The 27,547-nt window shown below is 40.9% G+C and overlaps 2 protein-coding genes across 3 annotated transcripts; both read left to right on the top strand.

Annotated features, from left to right (window-relative positions):
- LOC115782495 (transmembrane protein 115-like) lies at positions 1–8,307 on the top strand. 2 transcript variants are annotated; one of them, XM_030732680.1, is made up of 4 exons: positions 1–127; positions 889–1,576; positions 2,477–2,841; positions 4,715–8,307. In XM_030732680.1, the coding sequence occupies exons 2-4, from the start codon at positions 1,085–1,087 to the stop codon at positions 5,025–5,027; spliced, it is 1,170 nt and encodes a 389-aa protein (XP_030588540.1). In that variant the 5' UTR covers positions 1–127; positions 889–1,084; the 3' UTR covers positions 5,028–8,307. The 2 variants fall into 2 exon arrangements, with proteins under 2 accessions (XP_030588540.1, XP_030588541.1); XM_030732681.1 differs by having other exon boundaries at positions 46–346.
- Positions 8,308–10,851: 2,544 nt separating this feature from the next.
- rhoab (ras homolog gene family, member Ab) lies at positions 10,852–24,614 on the top strand. The gene is made up of 5 exons (XM_030732683.1): positions 10,852–11,045; positions 18,855–19,012; positions 20,416–20,536; positions 21,515–21,645; positions 21,809–24,614. Exons 2-5 carry the CDS (start codon positions 18,857–18,859, stop codon positions 21,980–21,982), a joined length of 582 nt encoding a protein of 193 aa, XP_030588543.1. The 5' UTR covers positions 10,852–11,045; positions 18,855–18,856; the 3' UTR covers positions 21,983–24,614.
- The last annotated feature ends 2,933 nt before the right edge of the window (positions 24,615–27,547 follow it).

The raw sequence follows: 27,547 nt of genomic DNA, 5'->3' as shown, positions 1-27,547 counted from the left end.
TTTCCCAGAGTGCTCTGCTGTCCAGAAGTTACGTGTCGACGTTTTTTCACCGATTGTTGATGACGGTGGCAGACAGCGCAGGTCAGTTAGCTGAGTGGTGTTTCTGGGAGGAGAAGTGCCTGCTAAGGTAATATTATTTTCTCTGACAACCTGCTTTGAAAGGACAGAAGAACAGTAAAATAAACGAATGAAGCTAGGGTCGTATGAAAAAGACTATGAACTATATGAGAGCCGACGCTGGTTCAGGAACGTCTCTAATATTGTTTTGAGGGCCTGTTGCTAGCGACGGGAAACCCTCAGGCTACCCCGGGCCGAGAAAGCGCAGAGGACTAAGAACAGGAGCTCGGTGGGTTTGTTTCCTGGACCAGGTTTTACTGATCCTAGCTACCCTGTCTTACACTCACACGAAACCGCTTCTGCTCTTCAGTGGTGGACATAAAGTGACTGAATACACTTTCTCAATTTGACAGCTGGCTAACCTTAGCTACCCCGTGTTTACAAGCTAACTCAGCGAGGCTCCTCTGAAGAAACGAGTATTTAGCTATATTTGCTTCTCTTAGGGTTTGCATATTTGATTCATAGCACCTGCCCTGTGACTGGTGGTGATTTTTAAGCTTTTCCTGCTTTTGTCTACACCGACTGAAGGTCGCCAGCTTGATTAAAATGTCCTAGCGAAGGTTATCGTATCGTAAGCCTTATCTGCTGAAGCCCAAAGTTTGTTACCTTGTTAAACTGTTGTTGTTTTTCCACTGTTCGCTAACCTTTGAAAGTTAGATCAGTTGCTTCAAACTCATTTAACACGTTTTTATACAATTGCTAACAAACATGTACAGGAAGAGGAGAGCTTTACTGTATTGATCACTATAACTGCCTATGCCCACTTCACAGACGGTACACGGATGAAGGCTCACAGAGAAGTGTGGATTTTGATGCTGCCAGGACCCACAGGTGTCTCCTGTTTTGCTTGGCATTATTGATCTCACACCATCATCCAACCAGTGCTACACCAGCAGGCCACTGGTTTTGCTTTTTTACTCTCTTGGGCTGAGTTGCTCAGGGAGGACCCTCTTCAAGACAGACCACAATGAATCGTTACCTGCCCGTGGCACAACAACACTTCCTGGCTGCCCTTGCCAGCACCAGTGTTGTAGTAAAAGCTATAAGTGCTCTAGTTGTTCTACTATACCTGCTCTCATGGGCTGTCGACACTCCATATGCACTGGGGGTGACTCCGGGCTACCTTTTTCCACCCAACTTTTGGGTGTGGACTCTGGTAACCCATGGGGTGGTGGAGCAGCACGTTTGGGGTGTGGCAGCCAATGTGGGGACAGTAATGGCCTGTGGGCGCCTCCTGGAGCCTTTGTGGGGTGCTCTGGAGCTCCTGATCTTTTTTGCAGTGGTTAATGTGTCTGCAGGCCTCTTAGCAGGCTTCTCCTACCTCCTCACCTATGTGGCTACCTTTGACCTGGACTTCCTGTTTGCTGTGCGTATCCATGGAGCAGCCGGGTTCCTGGGAGGTGTCCTGGTGGCACTAAAGCAGACCATGGGGGATACTACAGTGCTCAGAGTGCCACAGGTAAGGCTAATTAATAATAAATAAAAAAATATATATATATAAAAAAAGGACTGATGAGACACAACAAAACATAGATTTCTGTCAGCTTAGATAACACTGACTTATTGCCTTTACTCTTTGTGTGCCAGTCATGCTAACACTTGAAAGTGATGCTCCCAAAGTCCATATGGAGCAAGGAAAAATGCTGCTGGACAGAAGAAAATATTTTTAAAAATCCACATTCCTGCGATGCATATATTCCAGTAAAAATTATGTTGCAAATATAAAACTTTTTCAGAGGTTTCATTCATCCAAATGTAATCCCCCCCCCCCCCCCCATTCAGTTTTTACTGTTAATGGCATTATATGGTAATAATGTATCACTGCATAAGGACATGTATGTTGATAATGCTGTTGAGTGTTTGCTCTAGTTGGCCTGTGTCCCCCAGTTTAAGCATGTTATTCTCATCCACACTAAAGTGTAATCTGTCAATTTACATTTTAGGATTAAATTTCCTGCTTGTCTGCAGAGCAGCTTACTCTGCGTCCAGATCAGGGTTTAGTTTTTCTTGCTGAAGCACACATTAGCAGCATATTCCTAATGTTTCTGAAACCACTTGGCCACTCTGCTTTAGCTGCCCTAATTTTTGCTTTTTGTGCTTGTTATGAGTTTGAGTAAAACTGGGTCACTTCTCCCTAATCTGTCTGTCTCAGTTGACCAGGTTAGGAACTTTGTTGAAACATTGAACCTTTTTGACTATGATTCCTATTTAACTGGCATCTAACCAGTTGTTTTTCCAGTCCTGTATCCAACTGACTTGAGTAGATCGGGGGAATTTCCAGCCAACATGTATAAAATGGTATCTTCCTTCATGATTTTTGTTCACCAGAACTAAAATCTTTCTGTTCCTCCCATCTCAGGTGAGACTCAAAGCAGCGCCGGCTTTGGTCCTCCTCCTCCTGGCTTTATTGCGCCTGTCTGGGTTGCTTGACAGCTCTGCTCCCCTGGCTGCATACAGTTATGGTACACTGTCTGGCTGGGTCTACCTGCGCTTTTACCAGAGGCACAGCCGGGGCCGTGGGGATATGTCAGACCACTTTGCCTTTGCAAGTTTCTTCCCAGAGGCAGTGCAGCCAGCTGTGGGACTGCTGGCGGGACTCGTCCACTCTGCCCTGGTGAAGATGAAGGTGTGCAGGAAGATGGTCAAGAGATATGATGTGGGGGCACCCTCCTCCATCACTATCAGCCTACCAGGGACAGACCCACAGGATGCAGAAAGGAGAAGGTGAGTGAGGTCAAACAAGGAGTTAAATATTTGCATCTGTACAAATATGCCCTCATATGATTAACTGAAACTCAGGAATTGGATACGACCAACCCAAGTCTGTTGCAGTGCAGTATTGTATAAAGTGTTATTTTTGCCTTCAACTGTTTGTTTCAAATGAAGGATAAGGTCTAAAATGTAAAATCAATGCCCACTTTAAGGCAACAATTGGATCCACAGTCCTCTGCATCATTAAATAAATGGTTCAAATATGTCCACAGTAGAATTTTATTCCTGTGATTCTATTAGAAGAAAACATTTAAGTTGCAGCTCAAAATATCAGATGCTCAAAACAAAACAAATAATATACATTTTTATTGGAATATCTATGAAGTATTTGGGGGAAGAAAAAAAAACTTTGTGTGTTTAGTGACATGTTTGGTAATTTACAAAGTAAGGGAAGAGATTGTGTAACCATAACTGTACAAAAACTTACAAAATAAGGATGCATGTTAATTTAAACACTTATGTATATTATTAACATGCTGCGGCTATTTTATTTTTTGAAATTTTATGGGTGTGGTCAACTAAAGAAAAGATCGGATGTGATATGCGCATTCTGTCTAGACTAACAAAGCCTACCAGTGCACTCAGTGCTAACACAGATCTCTTAAAACAGACAAGTTAGCTTACTGGTTTAGATTATATGCTTGTTTGTAGTTCAACTGTGATATGCAAACTGTTGTATATTGTATGCTTGACTTTTTGGCTATATGTTTGAAAAAAATGTCCGATCTTGACTCAGAAAGCTAGATTGGGTATCGATACAGCAGATCGATCTATTTAATTCAGTTCTATGTGATTCTTTGTTAACTATGCCACACCTCAGCATTACTAGTGGAAGAGCAAATGAAGCATGGGTGAAACTAACAGCAGAGGGTCAGCAGTATTTTTCTATGTTTGCAGCAGTTTTTTTGCTTAACTGCCAACTTGGATAAAATGAGTTGACAAAAGGGAAAAGCTCTGCCGGTGCTTTCCCTATCTGCTTTTCTCTCTCTTTATTTTCAGTGTAATGTAACACTTGTTGGGAGGCTTTATTTGCACTGCAGTAACATAAGATATTGTCATTAACTCGATTTCTATGAAATCAGCTGACTCAATGATGTGTCTGAGAAGAGGTATGCACTTGTTGCAGTAGCCTAATGGCTATTACACTGACTTAAAATAAGACTAGTGCAGATAAATACTGTTTTGGTGAATTTATATTATGGGAGGTATTTATCTGTTACATTTTATTTTACAGTTAGAAAAGCAATGTTTAGGTTGAGTCTGAGGTTGCCTTAAAACAATGATTCCCAGCCTCTTTCTCAGAATCAGGAATTCGGCTTTAATTCCAGTGTCAGATACTCGAAGCCAAAGTATTGTAACTGGAAAAAGTTGAATCAGAGTGTCACAATCCCTAATCCCTAATCACAACACTGAGTCAGAAGCTTAATCTTGGGAACAGCAACTGAGATGGTAATCTCTCTAAAAGGCCCGTGTTGTAGATTTGACTCATTTTATATATTTTTATTTTCTTGAATTTAACTATTGTCTGACATTTTTAGCCTATCATTAAAGACCCACAATCAGCCTGTGATATGTGTATGTATCAAGAGTTGAATAGGATGTTCACATTTAGCCATTCATTTGAAATCCTCTAAGCACACAACTTGGAAACAAGACACTGAAACTGTATAACAAAGAAACCCATAGAGACGCATTCCTCACCTCTGTTATGTTGAAAGTTTAGTGTTTTGAGCACTGAAACGATCAAAGCAGGCCATCCTCATTGCACAGCTCTACTTTGCTCTCGTATTAACGAAGAACATTTTTCTTCGTCTCTTTCTTGCAGACAACTGGCCCTGAAAGCTCTGAACGAGCGTCTAAAACGCGTAGAGGACCTGTCTGCTTGGCCCAGCATGGATGACGAGGAAGACGACGACGAGGACGAGGTCAGAACCGACACGCAGCCGCTCCTATCAGGCGGGCGTGACGCCTCCTCCTCCTCCTCCACACCAAGAACAGCTGGGGGAGCCATCAGTGCCTCCCTCTCCTCCACCTCCTCCTCCTCGATGTCACAGAGCGGTGGAGCGCCATCCTCAGGCGGAGTGCAGCACCCAGAGTCCAGCATTATCAGCTTTGAGGATGCACCTTCTAGATCATAGCAAACAGAATGCAAGTGTACAGATACGCACGCTCTGTTTGACGTCACTGGCAAGTATACTAGTGTGTTCAGAGATCCTGACTAGTATACAGATGTATTCAGTGACAGTGATTAGGCGTATACACACACACACATACACACCTACATACACTTACACATCTTTGACCAGTGTATACAAACAGCCGTGCACTCACGAACTCTGTCAGCATCATCATGAAACCCAAAAGACTGTACAGTGCTTTCAGTTCAGACACGATGGTTGTAAATGCTCAGTGTAGTTGGGCAGACTGAACACTAAAAATTCTTCTCTTGCTCCTGCATACAACCGAAAGTCACAAAACTTCTTTCTTTTCCAGACTTAATCCCAGCTTGCAGAGATCTGTTCACTGCTTCATGTGTCTTTTTTTTTTTTTTTTTTTTTTGCTTTCTAAATAAATAACGAAATGGGTGTATGATATTCTTTTTGTAAGTTTTTCGGAGCAGCCACATTCATTCTTTTATTGTCTGCTGCAGGAAAACTCTGTGACAGAGGCTGGGTCTGAATTCTTGATTTTTGATGAAGGACTGTAGTGAGTTGGTTTGAGAAGTGCTAATATATAGCTGTAATTCACATTAGCTTTGTGTTCACTGGTTCCAAATATGGAAGCAGGTGTGTAAGAGAGGAATTATGAAAAGCATGTTAACTCAGCACCAACTGCTGGACCACAGGAAAGAAGCTGCTGCAGGTCTGTCCTGCTGATGAACTGTGATCCTAAACTTCAAGATTTAAAGAAGAAAATCCAGACCAGGTTAATTTGCCACCTGATGTCTCTCTGGAACCACAGGCAGAAAAATTAACCACATACCCGTTTCTTGTTTTCTTTTTTTTTTCTTCTTTTTTTAAGTCCCTTACTTGTCATACAGTGGACAAAAATGCCCCCCCCCCCCCCCCCCAATGGTCTATTTGATCGCTAAATGAAATCAACAACATAAATACTTCTTCATGGACTAACAGACATGTTGATGGTGTTACACTCACACGGATCTGTGGATGATTTTCTTGTTCTGTGAGCTGATTTTATTTCTTTCTGATCCTGACCTGTTTACACTTCCACATTTGAGAATCTGATGTTATTGTCAAAATATGTGAGCAAAAGCTGTTCTGTTACCTGAGTGCGTACGAAGAAGGGAAGAGGTTGCTGTCTGTGCTTCTGTTTTTTTTTGCACCATTAAAAAGATTAGAGAATAGTTTTATTGGGTATTTATAGAATGTGCAGGTTTTTTTTTGTTGTTGGTTTTTTTAATATCACAATGATTTATGGGTTACAGTTTTAGAATTTTATAATTGTTTGTCAGGCACTGACCCATGAACATAAGTACTCCATAAACAGAGGACTGCTGTACTGATCAGTAGTCAGCGTGGCACACGTCTCCCAGTCACATCCTTTGGACTTGGAGCATTATCATCTCTAAAAATTACTGTGCCAGGCACGGCTCATGGTGAATAATTTTCTAGGGTGGTTGATGGACAGCTAAATTGTTTCATCCAGATAAACTTCACTCAGACCTAAAGGTCATCGGTTCATTTATTCTGTTGCCAGTCATTGCTGTAGATGTTGCATGCTATTGTGGAAACAATCAAATCGTTGAATTGCCAATTTCCTACCTGTCCGTTTTGATTAAGCCATTTGAAGCCAATAAATTATTTTGCAATGATGACAAACTGGAACAATACTTAGGAACTTGTAATCACAAGGTTGCAGCTTCAGTGAGAAATCCCAACTAGCTGAGAAGGTGAACCGAGCGCTTTATCACTTTACTTACTTGTTAGAAGTGCAAAAGTCCCTAAGGTCTTATTGACAGCCTCCTCCAGCACTCCCTCGGTCTTCCTGTGAAAAACAGGCCAAAAAAAAAGCTGATCAGTGCTCACTGCTGTTTAAAATGTTATTCATTATTTCTACAAGTTTCCTTAACAAGGATTTAAAAAAATTAGATTATAATAAACTATGGGTATGAAATTGGGGAGCTATAAAAAATGAGTTTGCTGTTCAGTTCCACTTTACAGTGTTCTTTTTGTATTCAACAGAAACAGTTAAAATAGATTTGTTTTTAATTTCCTTTTATCATCTTCTGAGATTCGACGTATTCCCAAAAAGACCACAAAAATCTAGTCAACCAAACTGAATTCCCCCGAAATCAGAATGCAAAATGACCGTCAGCTCTGTGCCTGACTCAAACTTCAGTTTTTACACTAAAGTACAGAATTAGGCTCTTTAATTTTTAATAAATGGCAAAAAATAGCTTGTAGTCTGCAGACATTGGCCCCAGGTGATAAGTTGAATCGGTTGGGGTGTTTTTTTTTTTTGTTTTTTTTTTAACATAATGAAATGAAATGTGTTCTGGGATGTGATAAGCCATATTAGAGTGATGAAATCCTGTGTTCTCTCCTGTTTTTCCCTTGTTTTATCTGCCCATTTCACTGTACTCGCGTTTTGGCAAGCATCTGTTTACACTGGGTGATTTGGGCCTCCTTTAAGTAAATATGAATGCTCCTATTTACATGATTGAACGGACACAGGAACTCATCTTCGGAGTGGAGCGGTCAGCTGCAGTCAGGCGTCTGATACCTCACACCGCACCCTACTATCTAACACAGTAGCAACAGATAAAAACAGTCAAAGCAACTTTGTACATAATTGCATAGAATTACAGTGCAATTTAGTTTTATGGTGTCATTTTCATACCTTTTACATGCAAGTTACTCTGCAAATAGTCAAATAGCAGTTGAATCGTATGTGTTTAGCTTAGCCAGCTGCCCAACTAAGCTTGCATCACAAAATCAGCAATGCAGCAAAACATGCTAATGCGGTTGCCTGCAGATAACTGTGAAGTTATGTGATGTGGTGAAGTTGTGCCATTTTTAGTAGTGTAAAGGCCTTGGAGCATTGTAGCTGGCAGTCTGAGGTTTCAGACCGAGTCTCATCAATCTGACATTCAGCCAAATCTCACCTCCATTCCTGTTTCCCAAGGTTTTTAATTTATTTTTAATTTAATTTTTTTCTGAATTTAAATGTAATCAAAGAGAAGAAGGGGAATGCAATTGTGTCGTCTGTGTGAATAATGCCTGTGTACAGCTGGGTTAAACTAGAACAGGTGCAGGTAAGCACCATTAATGATGTCAGTGCTGTTAACGAGCAGTGGCCTCAGAGTAGCTTCAACCCTTTCAGGCGCTACAGAAAATGCTAGCATGGTAATGTGACTACATACATTTGATTCAAGTCCCCCCCCCCCCCCCCCCCCCCCCCCCTGTATATCGTGTCTTCAACCTGAGCATGCTGAGTTTTTTAAAAGCTTGTTCCACCCAACACTTAACATCCTCCTTAGATGGTTTCTCACAGAAGTGGCTAACAGAGAAGACAGCCCGGTGGGATGTCCAGTTACATCATTTTGCGTTCGATGTTTTTCAGGTCAGGTGACTTTTGAATTGATTCTGTATATGTGACACATGGGGAAATGGATGCAAATCATATGCCCAGGGTACAAAATTGAAGACTAATAATTGGAGTGCTTCATGTGTTGCTAAATCAGAACAAATAGCCTCTGAGTTAAATTTAAGAAAAACAAGTTATTGTCTCCAATAATCTTAATTTTCCAGTACAAGAGTATTTGTACAGATGCTTGTGCCGAGGTGAAGAGAGTAGTAATATTACATGAAATATAATCACTACTTGATATGGCGGGATTATCACTTATAAGCTACATCCAGGTATTTGGAGGGGTTGCTGCATGTGTAAGGTTGTCAGATCTTTTAGGCACTTTGTGAGACGACATATTCCTTTTAAAAATGTCATTGTTTTGGGAAACACCAGACTTCATGACTTTTGGATAAAAACTGTTTTCTCTCCCTAAGAAAGATGAGACTGCTGTGTTCATTCTTTTATCAGTTGATCGCTCACAAGCGGGTTTTTTTTTTTCTTACTTTTCACTACTTTGATTTTCCTTCTCTGGCTCTACTTTTGCTCCAGCAGATCTTATTCACACTAAGGACATCGTTCCTTCTCTGTACTGTGGCAGTCACACAGACTTCTGTTGGTTTTCAAATATATTTCTTTATCTCTGTATGAAATAAAAGGCGATTGTATGAAATTTTAGTGAATGTTGTGTTACGGTTATAGTATTTGGGACCCTGCTGTCGATCTTCGATCCGGGGGTTTCTGTGCTCTGTGTACAGTCATGGAAAAAAAAAAAAGATTTTTAGAGTTTTGTGTGCAGTAAAAAATTGAGTACTCCAAGGATTCAGTAGCATATAGAACCACCTTGAAGTAACTTTAAGTAATCATTTTCTGTGACTATATATCACATCATCATGGAGGCCTTTTGACTCACTCTTTTACAGCGTTGCTTCAGTGTTTATGCACAGCTCTCTTAAGGTCTCACTACATCACTTCAATGAGGTTGAGGTCTGGACTTTGACCGGGTCATTGCACCACCTTGATTCTTTTCTTTTTCAGCCGTTCTGTGCTGCTGTAGTTGGGATCGTTGTCCTGCTGCATGACCCAGTTTGCACCAATCTGTTGGACAGACAACCTCACATTTGACTAGAATACAGATGAGTTCATAAGCTACCCAGGTCCTGTGGCTGCAGTACAAGCCCAAATCATCACCCCTCCATTGCCGTGCTTGACAGTTGGTATGAGGTGTTTGTGCTGATGTTTGTGGTCATATGCTGTGCTTAGTTTCCTCGAAACATGACGCTGTACGTTACGGCCAAAGATCTCTCACTATGGTGAGAGTTCCACAAGTCTTGTGGTTTGTTCAGGTCAAAGTTTGTAAATTTAAGTCTTGCTGCCATGTCCTCTTTAGCCATAAGAACTTTCTCCAAACTGAGGCCTGTAGAGTCTGAGATGTAGCTTTTAGGGGTTTTTTTGCAGTCTCTTCTGAGCATTGCAGTCTGATCTCGGCGTGAATTTGTTGGGACGTCCACTCCTGGGAAGATTGTCAGCTGTCTTGAATGTCTTCCCACAAGTGAATAATCTTTCTCACTGTAAAATGATGGACTCATAACCCTTCCCAGACTGATGAGCAGCAACAATTGCTTCTTTAAGATCAGTTCTGATCTCTTTCCTCCAAGACATTGAACACACACCTGAGCAGCAAACTACCTAAACTTCTGATTTTACAGAAGTGTTCACACTTGCAGATAAACATGTGTCTTTGTTAATCAAGTGGCATTAACTACTGTCTTGCACCACTGCATGAGCTAATTCCTCTCCCACAAATTTTACATGATTTGGCCTCCCTACCTCTGAATTTGCTTCATTTACCTAAAACGGCCGCCAGGTGGGGTAGTAGGCATAGACTACTTCCTGCAGTTAGGCTCTGGCAAAAAAAAAAAAAAAAAAAAAAAAAATAGGCTCTGGCAATTTATGGAATTATAACTTAAGGGTGTAACTAGGGTTCAATTAACTATTCTTAAAATATTTTTGTGCGTGGGGAACATAACCCCATAATTTATTTTATACCGGACCAGTACAGTGATAGTTATTTGCCGCTTATTGAGCTAAAAGCTCAAATTAGCTGGAACCGAAGCCCATGCTAAAACACCAGTTACTGTTCAGGTATATAAAAATATTACAGTCATTTTGGAAACCGTGTAGGGGTGTAAGAGATTATTTTAGATTACTTGTAATTGGAAACTCCTGTAAAACTCTTTTTGGTAGGCTAGAAACATTATGTGCTATGAAAAATAGTACACATGTGAAAATGGACGGTGTTTATGGCTCCACATAACACCCTGACAGTACAAACTTCCACAAGTGCTCATACCAAGTCGTGCCCGCGCAGGTGTGGCTCTCAGGCTCGTGCCCGCCACCCCTCCCCCTCAGCTAGAAACTACAACCCTTGGCGGCTCGCTCCCGTCAACTAATTCATTGTATCAGATTTGGACGAGAGGAAGCTGCGAGCGAGCCGGCTGGTCGGAAAAGCAACTTTGCTCCGAGAAAACACTGAAAAATCCAACTGCAAGGCACATAAACTGAAGGTAAATAACTTTCTGGGATATTCGGCTATCACGGAGTGTTGCTTCTTTTCGCTCTGTTCAGTTTAAAAGTGAGGAGAATCGTTTAAGCTGGAGGAGGAGGTGGAGGCTGGGGAGAGGGAGGTCTGGGTTTCTCTGTTTAGGCTGCTGCTTCCCCCGCGACTCGGTCCCGGATAAGCGGAAGAAAATGGATGGGCGGATGGTTGGATGGGTGGAAAGTTGCCCGGAGCTTAGCGAGGCCGTGCTAGCAAAGCTAAAAGCTAGCGAGGTTAGCTTACGGTAGCTAAGTTAGCTTTTCCTCCGAGCCGATCTCTATTTAAGTGGCTCTTCCGCAGTTGTCGTACAGTTGTACTGAAGAAGAAAAAAAACTACTGTGCGCTTATTGTATAAAGTCTTTTGACTCCCAAAAAACATAGCCAGGCTGTACCTAGTAGTGTTAACAAACTGTGCAAACTTAGCAAGGCAAAATAAAAAAATAAAAAAAAGAGAAACTGAACCGCAAAGACTGGCCTAGATTGGCGAGTCTTAACCAAACAATGAGGTGCTTTTCCTGGCTTGCCTCCGCTGATCAGGCGGCTCCCCAGCGCCTCTGCTTGCTTGTCTGTTAGTGTAGCTGATAGGTGGGTTGTAATTGTCCTGTAACACGTCAAATATTACAAAAACCCTTTTTTAAAACCCTAAAATCCGCATTTCTCCTCGTTTTGTGCGCTTTTAGGAGATGTCAACGATACTTGGGCGCACCATTTCTACTTATTAGGTTTTAAAGTGTTGTGTTTTTCTAATGAGACGTTTTGGTGTGAGCAGGTTTTTACCTCTGATGAATTGTACGTGTGTTGTGTGTGTGTGTGTGTGTGTGTAGTTTGGATGTGGGCCACCCACCCATTCTTCCACTGCGGACACACTAGCCATCTGTTGCCTCCGTGATGACGCCATCTTTCTGGTGACCCACCCAGTGGCTAGCTGTGTTTTTAAAAATGTTTGGTTTAACACTAGGAGCCCTCCTCTCAAGCGATACACAACTTTTTTTTTTCTGTATCTTGGGGGATACCATTTAAAACAGAAGTCAGTTTTCAAACCCGCCACACGGGTGTTGCTTGACGATGCCAAAATGATCATCGTCATTTTTATGCGTTATGGTGGTTGTTGATGTGACAGTATCTCGGGTGTGACTTTGTATGTTCTCACAGTTGAAGTCAAAAGTAGAGATGTAATGCAGTCTTGGGGAAATGGCAGCAGTGTAAGTAATTGCCAAGTTGGCAGAAGCATTTCCTGTTCTTTTTTTTTCTTTGACTAATAATGAGAAACTGTTACATGTAATGCAGTGCAAGAGCCAGTAGCTAAAATTTCAGCGCACAGCATAAACCTTTGACTTCCACATCTAGGTTTAAAAGGGGGGGCTATTATTGTAGTAATAAGAAAAGTAAATATTAACATTATTCCTTCCAGTGTCGAATATCCTCCCATCACTCTGTTTGTGCCGCTTCATACTCGCATGAGCAAGATTTTATTGCAGGACTTGCACACTGTTGCCCTTGATGCTGTTAACTAAATTCATATCCCCTCCACTGTAATAGAGGAAGATAACCACTGACCAGTATTCAATTTAGATAAATGGCCATTTAATAGGCTGTCAAAATAATCTCATACTAATTAAGACTACTTATCCATACCGTTTATATATATATCAGTATGTGCATGATGACAAAGACGAGCTCAAAGTTGAGGATGATGATGAATCCATGGCTGTAATTTGCATCTTGGTTGGTGGTTATTCTGTAGGCTTATTATGCACAATGGCTATACAAGTTCTTGTTTTCTCCAGGGCTTTGTACCAAAGAAGCTCTGTTGTTTTAATTCAAACCATTTGCATAAACATTTTAAAATAACATATTAAATGTTAAAGAGCGTATTTATTGGCACTGTTTGTCTGAAGATCAGCTGTCTCATATTCTTAATGGCCCCCTTAACTTGCGCTTATAAAGTCTTGTGGGATTTATTATGGAGTCAGAACATAAATGTGGATGGTCAAATTGTTAACAAGAATCAGTTGATTGAGGATTTAAAGGTGACAGTAATGCTTTTACTAGTGTAATTTTTTTTTTTTTTTTTTTTTTTTTAATGGGTCATTGCTGAAGGTGCCTTCAGTTGTCAGTGTCACTCAATAAGGTCTAGATATCAAGGACTTAAACAATTATCAGAATGTAATATAGAAACCTAAATTTCTAATACATTTACTGTATTAATGAGGCCCACACTGTTGTTGCCGTTAATCTACAATTGTCTCGTTCATTCTACACTACACTACACTGTAAACACATTTCCTATTTATAAAACTGGGCTTGAAAGGACATCACAAATGTGCATATTTTAAAAATAAATTCTAAAACTGAGACCCAAAATTGCGATGTAAGCACCCACAATATATCGTAGTGGTTTCAGCTTACTGCATTAGCTGTTAGTGCTGTCAGTTAAAGTATGCTAGTCTGGTAAAGTTATTCAGGTATCAAGTGAACTGGAAATACAAAAGAAAAATGAGGTTTTATTTTGGTCATGATCAAGTGATCACAAGTGTGGTAAAAATGTATATTTCTGTTGAAAATAACAGGGAATCTAAACTGTGCCTGAAAATTAAGGTATGAACTGCACCGTGGCTTTAAAGAAATGCTGCACGCTTAAACTAAATGAATTATCAGTCTGATCGCATGAAGGGCGAAACTGAAACTCTGGCGGATAGATTCATCTGCACTGTTTGCTCTGACAGCACATCAGTTTGATATTTGCAGATGGCTCGCTAGCCACCTTTGGCAAACTAGCAGGGACAGACTGGACTCCACACAATGTTGAATCAAGTTCAGCAACATTGTACTTGGTAGCCTGAGATAACATCTAGTCAACAAACAGGGCTTAGACCAGTGTGAAGTCACTCTCTCTAAGTCCATCCTTCACATGAACACAATCGATTAGCAAAGACTGCAGTGTTACAATTTACAGGATTCTCTTGACCAGAGGCAGCTAATATTACAAGCTCATAACATGTCAAAGTAATTTCATACATCATGCACTTCAACCAAACTACTTATAACAGGTAACTGCTGCTTACATAGAACATTAAATATGGATTATGTTAAGGAAAAATGGCTGAAATGTAAACACTTTTTTTTCTTTCTCTTTTTTTTTTTTCTTGAATACAGCCCTGGTCACCAGCCTAGTCATACAACACATTCCCAAGCTTTTATATGCTTTAGCAGACTGAGAACCAATTTCAAGAGCAATATTTTTATACTGCATTTTTACATGTTGTATGTGCTGTGCACATTGATACTATTTTCCATTCACCGGATTAATATAAATTATTGCAGCCCACAGAAATGCATGTTAGGTCACAGAAGAGAAGCATGTGCCAAGTATCTGTCAGAAACTGAAATATTTATAAGCTGGCAGTTAGTTAACCAGCCTTAAGTTGGGGTAATTTTCCACTGTGGCGAATGAATGCGTGGCATTTTCTAAAAGTTTTTTTTTTTTTTTCTTTTAAAGACAGGGTGATGAATCATCAGATACACGGTAACATTTAAGGCCTTGTCATACAATGTAACAATGCTTACAGAATAGAGTTTGACTGAGGACTTGAGTGATGTGTGAAAACATGGAATAGTTTTGTTTCGTTTGAAAGTGGTTGTGTGTCTGTGCACGGGTGGGTTTGACAAGCAGCCAAAAATACTGACAGATTTGAGTTTGATAGACAGCTTACATGAGTTAACCAGTTGCCTACTTTAAAAAAAAATTTCAAAAGGTGGAGACTTGAGTGAGTGAAAATTGTGGGACGCAGACTTGGAAAATCAGTTCTGCATTGACTGATTGATTGATTGATTTTCAGCTAAGTGTGTAGACGGTATTAACCATTTGGGGCCATCAGTTGATGACGACAATGACAACATTAACCAGCTGTCATTGGTTGCTCTCTGTGTGTACTCTTCTCTGTAATTTGATCCTGTTTGTTATCAACATCTCTCTCATTTTGAGTTAATCTAATAGTCTCTTGCTGACTAATGTGCTGATGGGGTAGGGATTTGCATGTGTAGCCTAGTCCTTGTTATCTACATGATTATGATTGACAAGTGGAGTAACATCTTACCTCGACAGCTTGCGTAACCAGCCATGTTTTGATAAAACTCAAACAACATGCTATCTTTACTGACTATCAGCTCTCCCACTATCTACTTTATCACAGAGATGGGTATGTCCAAGCATGTGCCCACCAGGCTTCAAACAGGCTCTGTACTTGGTCCACATACTGTTACATCACTTCTATTGTTTAAATGTAGCATGCCTATGAAATCTGGGCTGCCTAAATTTTAACAGCAGTCAACAATGATGATGTGTGGAAATGGTACATTCTGTTTGTTGGAAACATGTTGATGAGGCTTATGGTTTATTTTGTTACTTTTTCACTGGAGTACATCTGCTTTTTAGAAAATGAATGATTAAGCAATGAATATGCTGTTGTGCACACGGGCAGCCGGAGACACCAAGGACAAGTAGTCATTACTGTTAGACTCCATGAAGTCCACTTGAAAGGTGCATGTGTAGTTGTTACATTGCAATGTAAAGTCTCCAGACGGGTCCACGCGCACTCAAAATTGGCAGGTATGTAAAAACCTGCAGTCAGCGTCTGATGACAGAATTTACATCACTCTGATCCTAGCACACTCACAGGTATGGAAACGATAACACACCTTTTGGCTTTCTTGTATTTGGCATTCATGAGTGGAAAAGTAATAAGTCAAAATAAGACTGGAGCACTGCATTCAAATAATGTAGACCGTTATGTAACTTTGCACTTTTAACTAGAAAATTGCATGGATTTGTACTTGGTCCATTATTATAGGCCTACTATCTCCCTAACAACTTGTATCCAAAAAATTTCCTGATGTTGCCTTTATGCACACTGTGTGTGTGTGTGTGTGTGTGTGTGTGTGTGTGTGTGTGTGTGTGTGTGTGTGTGTGTGTCGGTATCGAGCATATGACTGGGGGTGGGGTGGTGGGGGTCCCCTCTCAGTACCGACTGAATGTACCGAACAACCGCTTGCTAATGCTAATGGCTGCGGCAGTAGCTAAGTGTTGCAGTAGCTAAGTGTTACAGTAGCGATCTGTTCTGATAGCTAACTGCTGGAATTCTCAGCCCGGCACGACGGCACCTCAACAAGGCGCAGTGCCGGGCGATCAACCGCTGGCTAGAACCCTGCCCTTATAAACGTTATATAGTTGTTGTTTTGTTTGTTCTGTACTAGGTCATACTTTCTTATATTTAATTGTATTTACTGAAACTGTAACTTAAACCTGCTTTATAGTTTCACTGCCAAGACTCCTGTTAGTTATTAAGCATGGTTAGTGCTGTCAGTGACTTGGGCATGGACACATAATCACCATTTGTCAAAAAGAGGCCACATACTCATTTTACCTAGTGGTCAAATTGACCGTATACCCACCTCTAGGCTACAGCTGCCCCAATTCTTGTCTTTTTCTTTAATGCTCAAGTCATGGCGGGGGAGGTCTGATTTGTGGACACTGATGTCCTACTTAGACAGTTCATCTACCATTTATAGGATGCTCACAGTGCTTTTAGAATTGGTAACTAGCGGGACTAAGATTTGGAAGAAAAAGAGGGAAAATATCTTAGATATTCATCCCCTGTTCTGTTTCATCAGTTCTGTGGAAAGGGACTAACTGAGCAGAGCAGGGGTCATACTGGTGAAGTAAAAGTAACGTTGCCCAAGATGAAGACAACTGAGTGCGCAATAGAAGCCAGCCCTGGCCGAAGCATTAACAGCTCTGCTATAGCTGCCCTGCCCAGCAAGCAAATTTTAAAACCGTGAGAGAGAAGCTCACAGGAAAGAGCACTGTAGGCAGCAAGTGACGGGGCATGTGTGAATTTAACTGGTACGCTGATGGATGTCTTCTGTGGAAAAAATCTTAGTGGTGAAAGAGAGCCCTATGCCCAGATGTGCTGTGCTTTAAGGAAAAGCTGGCTTTTCATCTGAAATTTACTGAATATGTTGCCAAAAAACTGAAGAGTATGGAAGCAGCATGTATTTGAAAATTCCAGTTGCCAACAAATTACTGTATGGACGAAAATAAAATAAAAACATTTTTTTGGGTTGCATTAAACTGTGGTGCCTGAGTGAAACACTGGTACTCTAATTCTCTGACTAAAGGGACCAGTTACACAAAGAATTGCTTTCTTACCTCTCCAGAACTGCTCCACATCTTTTGCTGATGGATTGAAAGATAGCAGGGGAGGTGTCAAGCAGTTTGCTCTCTACCACACCTCCACCTGACTCACTGTGATGGAGATAGCAGGGTAGAGAATCATGATTGGCACCTCACACTGCTGTACCTTCTCAGAGCTCGGAGGGAGTATCCATTCAGGGATGTGATTTATTACCCTCGCTATGTGAGGTCCTGTTGTCCTTGTGCCGTTAGCAAGTACACAGTACATGTACTGTGTTGGTGTGAAAGTCTAAGCAGCAGGGCCACCATGACAAATGAGCTGTGTTTGATGTGTGCTTGGTGAATAGAGCGTTTCAGTATGTCCAGCTGAACAAGTCTAGCTTTTTTTTTTTTTTTTTCTGTACAAATGAGGAAAATGTATGAAGAGAAGTCACCATCTCTCTTCCTGTTTTGTGTTTTTTTGATCCTTTTTTTTTTTTTTTTTTTTTGGTTAAAATATGACCAAGGTATTTTCAATAGTTCAAACAGCAGTGCAAATTAACTCTTAGTTCTAAAGGCTGTGGGTCCAGTTCAGCAGAAAATCCAAAACACTGGCACTCAGTTCCTGTCTTTGTGACATGCAGCTGAATGCCATTTCCCAATATGGACTGAACCAAGCTGCTGCAAAGCAGTGACACAAGCCTGCTTGTCGCTCATTTGCACCAACTTCCTTTAACTCGGTTGGGCAAGTTCATCTCACACCCACACTGATGCGCTTGTCGGGTCATTTACAGTAATAATTTACTGGAACCTTGACTCAGTTGTATTTCCTAGTAGCTCACGTCTTTTCGCACTGTGCAGTGCCTTTGTGATGTTGTGTATGGATAGGGCAGAAATGTGCAGTGCATTTATGAGTGTTACAGTGTTAATGCTACACTTCTTATACTTATGTTGGCATACTGCACATGAGCACATACATGCACAAGACACTGGATTATCGAGGCAAATGGCTTAAAGGCAGTTTTGTTTATTTGTGTTTTTAAAAAAAAAAAACATGTTTTATATTGAAAATGTGGAAGATTAAGCTGACTTTGTCTTTATCTATATGTAGTACCCTGCAGGAAGTTTGTGCTGTCAGGTTTTCCTTTTATACGTAATTTCCTCTGCCATTTTGTTTAACAAACCCTCAAGTGCAAAATGATTCCCACTCCTGTCTGGCCATTTTTTGCAATTAAATATACCTTAAGGTTTTCAAACTCTCATTTTATCATTATTCACAGATAATACCAGCACATTTTTGTCTTTGAAATCATATTTTTCAGATTTCATTAATCATAACACTCCGGGGGGCTCTGACGCTCAGAGCTGCTTTCCAGCTATGTGGTTAAAGGTGTTAAGTGTAGTGTTGCATGGTGCAGTATGCATGCAGTACTCTGCTCTGTGGCACAAATGTCACTCTCAACCTTCACATTTTCTTCTGTCCTCAGCATAGTTGTAATTCTCCTAGTGGTTACAGTAGGTGGCTTTATGCAGTCAAATGCTTTGCTGTAATGCAGTGCTTTAACTGTGGCTCCCTGATTAAAATGTTCCTCTGTCTTCCACCAGGGATGGCGGCCATCCGTAAGAAGCTGGTAATAGTGGGGGATGGAGCATGCGGGAAGACTTGCCTTCTAATTGTCTTCAGCAAGGATCAGTTCCCTGAAGTCTACGTCCCCACTGTGTTTGAGAACTACGTTGCTGACATAGAGGTGGACAGCAAACAGGTGAGACACCTGCAGGGATTGGCACTACTGTGCTAGCTATTGGTTGTCATTCTCATGTAAGGGTGGAGTCTTGGGGTGAATGGACTAAATCATCTTTAGACCTGCTGACCAATCTAGATTAAAAAAAACAAAACAGTTTTAATGTGAATAAATGAGATTTAAGAACTCTTATCTGATTTTATTTATTTTTAAATAAATAATGAATGTTTAACTAACGCAGCTGACATAATCTTCTTGGGTCTTCTAAATGTCACAGCACATCCTTCCCTTCTTTTTAGTATCTGCACTGGTTTTTGTGCTGTTAGTGAGACTCGTTTTATTTCCTGGGTGTTTAATCATGCTCAGCACTTTAATTCCACCTTCAGGGCCAAGCGAGCAAGTGTTGATAAAACTGTACTGTTCCATTTTTCACATCTTCCTTCACACAACAGCAGTCATCTGCTAAGTCTGGTTTCTTTTTCAGCTTAGTCACCGTGTTTTACTGAGTGTCTGTAGCTCGTTGTTTGCACTGAGTGAGGTTTATATAAAATACAGAAGGACGCTCCGTTCAGCAGTTGAGTCGATTTGATTATGTAGCACTCCACGCATATCGCGTGTGGGTGGAGTTAGTCCTTCCCAGATAACTGCGGCAGCCAGCCTCACTCATCAGTCACAAACTCATGAGCCCTGACCTCTTTGTGGGTTAATAGGATTCTGGGACGTGAAGTCTTTATTGGCTGGCTGATTTCTAACCTCCTGTGCCGCTGCAGAAGATTCAAGCTACTCGAAGTGTGACATTTTCCCAAATGTTGTCTTTTATGGTTTGGCTTTGCAGTCTGTATAAAGAGGATTTTATGTCACAGTCATGTTTTGTATCATCTCAGGTTAAATGGCATGTGCTTGAGTATTTATCAGGAATGAACAAAGGCACCATTAATGTGAGAATTTTGTTGGTGTTTTTTTTTTTTTTTTTTTTTTTTTCCCCTCCCTCTTGCAAATTCTCACATGTATTAAATGAACCAATTCTTTGCAGTAAGATAAACCAACACTAATATTGCCTTTTGACGATAAATAAATGTTCTCATTTCCTGGCTAATGCATGTATTTGTTAAGCGGATTTAAAATTGTGTATTTATGAGGTTGAGTGTAGAAGATTTGAACTGTCTGATGGCAACAGCTGAAAGAAAGCAACAAACACTCTCGGTATTTCCAGATCATGAAGGGCACATCTCACTCTCAGATCTTTTTTTCAAATCATATTTGCTGATTAAGTAATCCTTGCCAGTTTAAAGTTGCAAGGTCTTATTTGCTGGCATCAGTATAAAAGTTATGCGTATCGAGATGGAAATGCTACTTTTTTCTTTTTCCTTGTTCTCCTTTGATCATATCTCATCCTTTGTCCTTCTCTTCACTCTGTGTGTCAGGTGGAGCTGGCTCTTTGGGACACAGCGGGTCAGGAGGACTATGACAGACTGAGACCTCTCTCCTATCCAGACACTGACGTCATCCTCATGTGTTTCTCCATAGACAGCCCTGACAGCTTGGGTGCGTACAAACACACTCACAGTTACATACATTCATGACATAAAAAAACCGCAAATGTGTCTTCTCTGTGTTCGCCACATTTCTGATTTCATTAAGAGTTATTTCTGGAGTGTTTTGATTGTGTGCTTTGCAGAAGAGCTGCTTGCGTGTAACAAGTCATTTGTCATACAGTGGCATCCACTCCTGCTGTTAAACATAAAGTCCTATCTTTTCTTCATAATGATTATTAACAGCACTTTCATGATCACATGGAAATGGCTGTACATAAAGTAAAGTGATAAAAGCAGCAGGAAATGAAACTGCCAAGCATTAATTAAATAAGATTTAATGAGACGACATTTATAGTTGTAATAAAACAACGTCTTATTACATTAAAGATTGTCACTTATCTTCAAAGCAGCATTTTTGCTGACCAAGTAAGACCACGTTTGATTCTCAGCGGCGATAAAGCAGATCTCTCTTTGTTCTTTTTCAGAAGCAGAATTTCATTATATCTGCTGCAGCTCAAATTTTAAAGTGCCTTTTAAATGTTAGACTAATCAGAGCACTGTCATCTTCTGATCTTACTCTGGTAGCAGATTTAAATTTAAGTGCAGCTGCTGTGACATCAAATTGGTGCTTTTCCTATGAATAACTGGGATTATATAGTCATCAGCACTTTTTTTCCACCTCTGAGATACACAGAGAGCTACATAAAGATAAACCAGTCCACTGTCATGGGGTAGGAAAGGATTCAGTTCAGTACACCTCACTGGAAAATATGCAAATACTACTTTAATAGTTTTTCTTTTGTTCAGTTGTAGTGGTCTCTCAGTGCAGGAAGGTCTATCTTACAGCTGGGGGAAAAAAAAAAGCCACATTGGTTATAATAGCTCCTGAATAAAATCTTAATCTCACAGTCATAATACATAAACGATTGAATGATTTCCATCTATTGTTTGTTTCATTTCTCCCTCCTTTGGTCTTTGTCCAATGCAGAAAACATTCCTGAGAAGTGGACCCCAGAGGTCAAACACTTCTGTCCAAACGTTCCCATCATTCTGGTAGGAAACAAGAAAGATCTGCGTAATGACGAGCACACACGCAGAGAGCTGGCCAAGATGAAGCAGGTACCTGACTTTTTATTCGGTTTTACTTTTCTGACCTAAATGGGAGCGCATTTTGAGTGTTCTGCTTGTATTAATGGTGCCATATTGCTGTCAGTCACTGCAGCAAATCTTGCAGCTTGCGTGTTCCTAAACCTAATTTTTATTTGTTCTCCTCGTCTAATAGGAGCCAGTGAAGTCAGAAGAGGGCCGAGACATGGCCGGACGGATTGCAGCATTCGGCTACATGGAATGCTCTGCTAAGACCAAGGACGGCGTGCGGGAGGTGTTTGAGATGGCCACCAGGGCAGCACTGCAGGCTCGTCGTGGAAAGAAGAGCAATAAATGTGTGCTACTGTAAAATAGCCATCATATTTGGACTGTTTTCACCCTGGGTTATCATACCCAGGGATAGGGCTTGGGAGGGACAGTGGGATTACAAGATGGGAGAGGGAGGGAGGGGAAGACAAGAGTGCAGTAAATGACTACCGCTGTAATCTGGCTGTTTGTTGGACTGAATTTACCCTGGGTCTTGGGGTTGGAAAGCTTTGATGGAGAGGTACAGGTGGGTAGATGAAGGGGGGAAAGAAGGGACATAGTAAACGACTACCGCTGTAAACCATCGGGCTCTTTACCTGTGGGTTTACCATCTGGGTGGGAAATTGACACCAGCGACCAGCCAAACGCTGGTACAGTTACTTTTCAACAAGCCACTTACACTGATAAAGCTCTTTAGGAGTCCTTTGTAAAAATCTAGCTGACTGGTAACACTGATAAAGTTGCTCATGAATTACAGGGAGCTGGGACAACAAAGTTTCCTGATTGGATGACCTGACAGATGAAAGGGGGAAACGGACAGCACAGTAAATGAGTACCACTGTAAAAGGCCACCAGTGGACTTCATGCCTGGACTTAAGGCTAAGATTGTGTGAAGTTTGGAAGATGAAGGGATGGGACGTATGAAGTTCTGAAGTGGCCGTGATGAGACAGGAAATCCAGGGCATCACTTCCTAGTTTTGCACTTTTCTCTTACTTGTTATATGCTGTAGCTCATTTAAAACAGCCCTCAAAAGGAGACAGATCACCAGTTAAATATGTTGAGTGCTCCTCAAAATGGTGCTTTAAACAAATTTGAGGTGTATTAGCTAGCAGTTCAATCCAACAGAAGAAAAACGGTTTTATTCACAGGATTAAACCAGTAGTCACGTGCTGTCGGGTGGGCTCTGTTATCAGAGTGGCATGGAGCATGCTCACATGCAATTTAGTCTGTCGTTAATCCTCTGTTTATAGACTCATTAACAAACACGTTGAGCCTCTCAGATATTCTGTTGCAGTCATCTGACATTGAGTGCTTTTTTTTGTTTGTTTTGTTTTGAGCTGCTTGTTTTTAAATGAAATTTGAAATGTATCTCATCTGTTCTTGCTTTGGATCATCTTAGCGGTGTTGTAGAAAACACTGTAAAGTTTAAGTTGCTTGCAGATGAGCAGCCGTGTGGCTTTGGTGGTCAGGCTAGATGAGATGACCCTGCTGGAGTCTTGACTGCAGCTGGTTTCTCTACTTTAGTATTAGCTCACATCTGAGGGTTCTTTAACGTTTAAATTCTTCAGACTGAATCAGTGGAAGTGGCAGGTTAATCGTGGTCCCCACTGGATGACAAAGGTAGCTTCCTGCGTCGCGTAGTACCACCTGAGCAAACTGCCACGGCTCTGCTCCCATCCCTTCCTGTTCCACAGCTGACCGCTGGTGCTCATCCTCCTCTGGTTTTAGACCAGGACAAAGAACAAGGAGAGGGGAGTAATGTTTACATGCACACCACGGATCTCCTTATTTGGGATGAATGACTATGAATATTGTGTGTAGACATGTAGAAAGGTCAACTGTCCAGTAAGCAGAACAAGTTCATTTTTGAGGAGAAAATGGGTGATCTCCCACGGTATCAGTTATTTACATGTCTGCCTTTTACTGGTTACCCGTTGGTAACTGTCATCTGCTTTAACAGCTAAAGAGAGAAACAACATGGTGATATGACCTTTTTGTCCAGAACACAGTGAATCGAAAATGCCAGAATTGTCAGGTTGGTCAGTAAAATGGATTTTTGTGTGGTAATATGCAGGTGAGTCACTAAAGCAGAGCAAGAATTAACCACCTGCTGCTAATATGGGTGTGTGGGTTTTTTTTTTTTTTTAAACATTTTTCTAAAAAAAAAAAGAAAAGAGAAAAGAAAATAAAACAAGGAAAAGAGTAAGCATGGCCAGTCAAAGTGAGGATTGGTTTAGCCACTGGCCTTTCCTGACTTTTTTTGGGCATTTACTGACAGATTCTGGCTCTCTTCTGACAGTGTCGTGCCCTCCTGTTCTTCTTCCTGGTCTACAGGGAGGAGCCTGTTCCAGAAACCAGTCTTGTGGTGTTGTTTTTATACTTTATTTCCAACTTCTTTAAAAAAGAAAAGTCATAAACATGTTGTCTATCAGTATTTAAAAATAAGAGGTGGAAGACTAGGGAATACTTACGTGTTGCTTTAGGTTTTTTTCTTTTCTTTTTTTCTTCGCTTTACCTGAATCTTTCTGATGATTTACAGTTGGTTATAATGACCAGTCAATCATCCTGCCAAATGCTGTTGTTGGGCAGTCAGGAGAAAGGCTGGCCTCTCGGCTGCCCGTCTAGAGCATCGCTAGGACCGTTTAGTGCTGGCTTCTTTTTTTTTTTTTCTGTTTGTTTGTTTTGAACACACTCTTGGCTGCAAAGACAAAAGGAAAGCAAACTTTAGTCTCATGTACAAATCATTTTTATTTCTAGTTTTTATTGTATTTTTAAGTCCTTACTTTGGATGCTGAAGCAGTGATGTAAACAAAGGAACAGGAAAAACCAAGCTGTATGCAAAGTCTGTAAATATAAAATGTGGGTTTGTTCATACTAGGCTATACACACGCACATGACTGGAAACTATTTGTAAACTAGCTTTGGTTTGTGTAATAAATTACTTTCTATAACACCCAGCATCTCTTCATTATTGTCTCCAGGTTGGAGAAGAGCACTTGGGCTCAGTCAATAAACATGTAATATAAATGGATTGATGGTTTAGTGTTTAATGTACTGGTGGGTTTATGTCTTAAGATAACAGTGCTACCTCTGAGTACATGAAAGTAAAAGTAACATGGAAAATGTGAAGAACGATCTAGAAGGCAGCTGAGGGGAAGTGAAACGACCTGAGATGCAATAGAGCATTTTAAATGGAACATAATCTTTTTTAACCCTTTATTAGATGGGTATATTTCAGAGAAGACAAAGTGGGATGGCATGAAGCAAAGTACTCAAATCTGGGTTACTGCAGTGAGAACTAAGTTTATGGTATGCGGGGCATTCACCTAACGGTCTAAATGACCTGCAGGATGCATCTTGAGATGTTCAAGGTTGGATTTAGTCCCTCACACGGGATGCTTCAGTCACACTATTTCCCATAAGTCATGATTGTGCATGCTCAATTTGTGCTACAGAATGTGGTCGTTATTTTTAATCCATGGTGTGAGGTCAGTTGCGACGACGTGGAGAAATATGAACAGTGTGGACTGTCAGTGAGGAAATTGCGTTCCCACTACGGCTTGAAACGATAACCCTCCAAACCCGAATATCAGGATAAGCTAAGATTAAATAAAAAGCTAATTCTCATTCAGGTTTGATCGTAACCCTGATAAATAACCAGTCATTAGGATGACTGCTGGTTGGAGAGCAGAAAGTAACGCCACACCGCTCAAAGATGATGTGCCAGCACTCTCACACTGAGGCCTGTGTTGCAGAGAGTGTGTGGGATGCTGAGGTGAGGCGGCTTGAGTCTGTGTGGGATGGTCCTGGATATTGCGGAGCAAGTCATGGAGAAGCTGCGAGTGTGTGCAGAGTGTGTTGCCACTCTGTGTCCAGCAGCTCACAGCAGTTGTGTAATGCAGCGTGGAGGAGTGGAAATCCAGGAATAAAACGGATTAAATTTATGAGCAGGATGGTACTCACGTAGAGCAGAACCTACATACACTTTTGCGTAATTTCTAGAAGGAAAAAGAAAACTATATTTAGCATATGTATATTCTTTCTAAGCAGTGAAATGGTGCCACCTAAATACTGGTAAAAAAAAATCTGTCAATTCCTTTCTTGTGCCACTGTAATTTAAAGAAAGAAATTATGATTTGGAAAGCAATAATTGCTGGAGGCAGAGTGCAAGAGGACACAGGAACAGAAATTATGCATTCATTTAATATTCACAGAGATGCCAGGCCTGAAGACAAATACTGTGAAAGAGGGACATTTTCAAAAAGGGGAGATCAGAAACTCTGGATCCTTTAATTATTTCAAAACTGTTACCAGTTTGACAGACATAAGATTGTATTGTTGCACCAAGCTATGAGCTGAAAACTTGGCATGGTTCGCAGTGTTGTTAAAAAATTTGAGGGAAGTGGACAAGTGGAGGACAAAGGACTAAAAGCCTAAAAAAAGCAGTTGAACCACAACCTAAAAGATACATTTGACACTTCAGTTGATCCAGCTACTGTCAAAAAGCCATTTTTAAGGAAGGGAATAAAAAGTACCATCAGATTTTGATCCACCATGCAATACCATTTGGAAAACATCTTATTGGCAACAGCTTTTCAGCAAGACAGTGACCCAAACACACTGCCAATACAGTAAAAGCTTACCTGTACAGAAAAACATACAGTGGAAAACTATCAGTCATGGATTGGCCTCCCCAAAGCCCGGACCTCAACATTATTGAAGCAGTGCAGCGTCATCTTGCAGAGAACAGAACAAAAGGCAAAGAAGAACTTTTGAATGTCCTTCAAGAAGCCTGGAGAACTATTCAATTCAATTTTATTTATATAGCGCCAAATCACAACAGGAAGGAACCTCAGGCAGAACCAGGCTCAGGGAGGGGAGGGTCTGCGACCGGCTGGGGGTGAGGGGGAGGGAGACAGGACAAAAGACATGCTGTGGAAGAGAGCCAGAGATTAATAATAACTGAGGATTAAATGCAGAGTGGGGTAGAGTCTTAAAAGAGGTAAGTGAAAAAGAATATATAAGCTTTATCAAAAAGGAAAATTTTTAAGCCTTAAAAGGGTGTCTTCCAAATCCAAGCTGGTTCCACAGAAGAGGGTCCTGAAAGCTGAAGGCTCAGCCTCCCATTTTACTCTTAAGTCCTGAAGACTACTTAAAGAAATAACAAGAAAGCTGCCCAAGAGAGTTCAGGCTGTGGAAGAATAAAGGAATCGTACCAAATGTTGATTTTCAAGCTTATTAGTTATACAGACAGTTTTTGCCTGATATACTGTATGTTTGTACATGTCAATAAATCACTGCACCTATTTCCCATTTTCCAAAAATGAAAGTGAGGGGTGGGTCAAGACACTTGCACAATACTATACATCTATTTCCCAGTCATCTTTGGCAGGATATGTGGGAGAATTGTCCGGTATGGTTGGAGGATGATGGATAAAATGCTATAGAAAACCTGTAGGAGGAGGTCTCCAGTGGACTACAAGAGGCACAGTGGGTGGATGTGAGAGAAACCACCTCAACTTGAGCTTCTCACACTGCACAGGACTCCCTGTGACTGCTGACCTTCCTGTAGCAGAGGGCCCAATCCAGAAACAATAAGCTGTGCCTTATTTTTTTTTTTTACTTCACTGTTCCTGCCCTTATGATCTCATCTGTTTCAGTGCCAGTCAAGTTTGCAATAATAATAGTAAAATGCTTCTTACAAGCTTTATCACTTTCTATAGCTAATAGCCCAAGATCTGCATGATAGCAAATGCATCACGGAGACACGAGAAGCAACACGTTGGAGCCACTGTAGTAGTTTGGTGTAGTGACAGGAGTGCCAACACATCCAAATGGATTACGACGGTTTTAAATAAACACATTATGGGTATTCATGAAGCACCT

This window comes from Archocentrus centrarchus, chromosome 7 (assembly GCF_007364275.1).
Source record: "Archocentrus centrarchus isolate MPI-CPG fArcCen1 chromosome 7, fArcCen1, whole genome shotgun sequence".
In the NCBI taxonomy this organism is placed as follows: domain Eukaryota; kingdom Metazoa; phylum Chordata; class Actinopteri; order Cichliformes; family Cichlidae; genus Archocentrus; species Archocentrus centrarchus.
The sequence above is the reverse complement of the archived record's forward strand: the minus strand, read 5'-3'. Positions and strand labels throughout refer to the sequence as shown.

What these genes read in the sequence shown, in the direction of transcription:
- LOC115782495 (XM_030732680.1), top strand. Translation starts at nt 1,085, where the DNA reads ATGAATCGTTACCTGCCCGTGGCACAACAACACTTCCTGGCTGCCCTT. An exon ending in CAGTGCTCAGAGTGCCACAG is followed by an intron (nt 1,577 to 2,476) that starts GTAAGGCTAATT and finishes CTCCCATCTCAG; the next exon opens with GTGAGACTCAAAGCAGCGCC. An exon ending in CAGGATGCAGAAAGGAGAAG is followed by an intron (nt 2,842 to 4,714) that starts GTGAGTGAGGTC and finishes TCTTTCTTGCAG; the next exon opens with ACAACTGGCCCTGAAAGCTC.
- rhoab (XM_030732683.1), top strand. Translation starts at nt 18,857, where the DNA reads ATGGCGGCCATCCGTAAGAAGCTGGTAATAGTGGGGGATGGAGCATGC. An exon ending in TAGAGGTGGACAGCAAACAG is followed by an intron (nt 19,013 to 20,415) that starts GTGAGACACCTG and finishes TCTGTGTGTCAG; the next exon opens with GTGGAGCTGGCTCTTTGGGA. An exon ending in AGCTGGCCAAGATGAAGCAG is followed by an intron (nt 21,646 to 21,808) that starts GTACCTGACTTT and finishes CTCGTCTAATAG; the next exon opens with GAGCCAGTGAAGTCAGAAGA.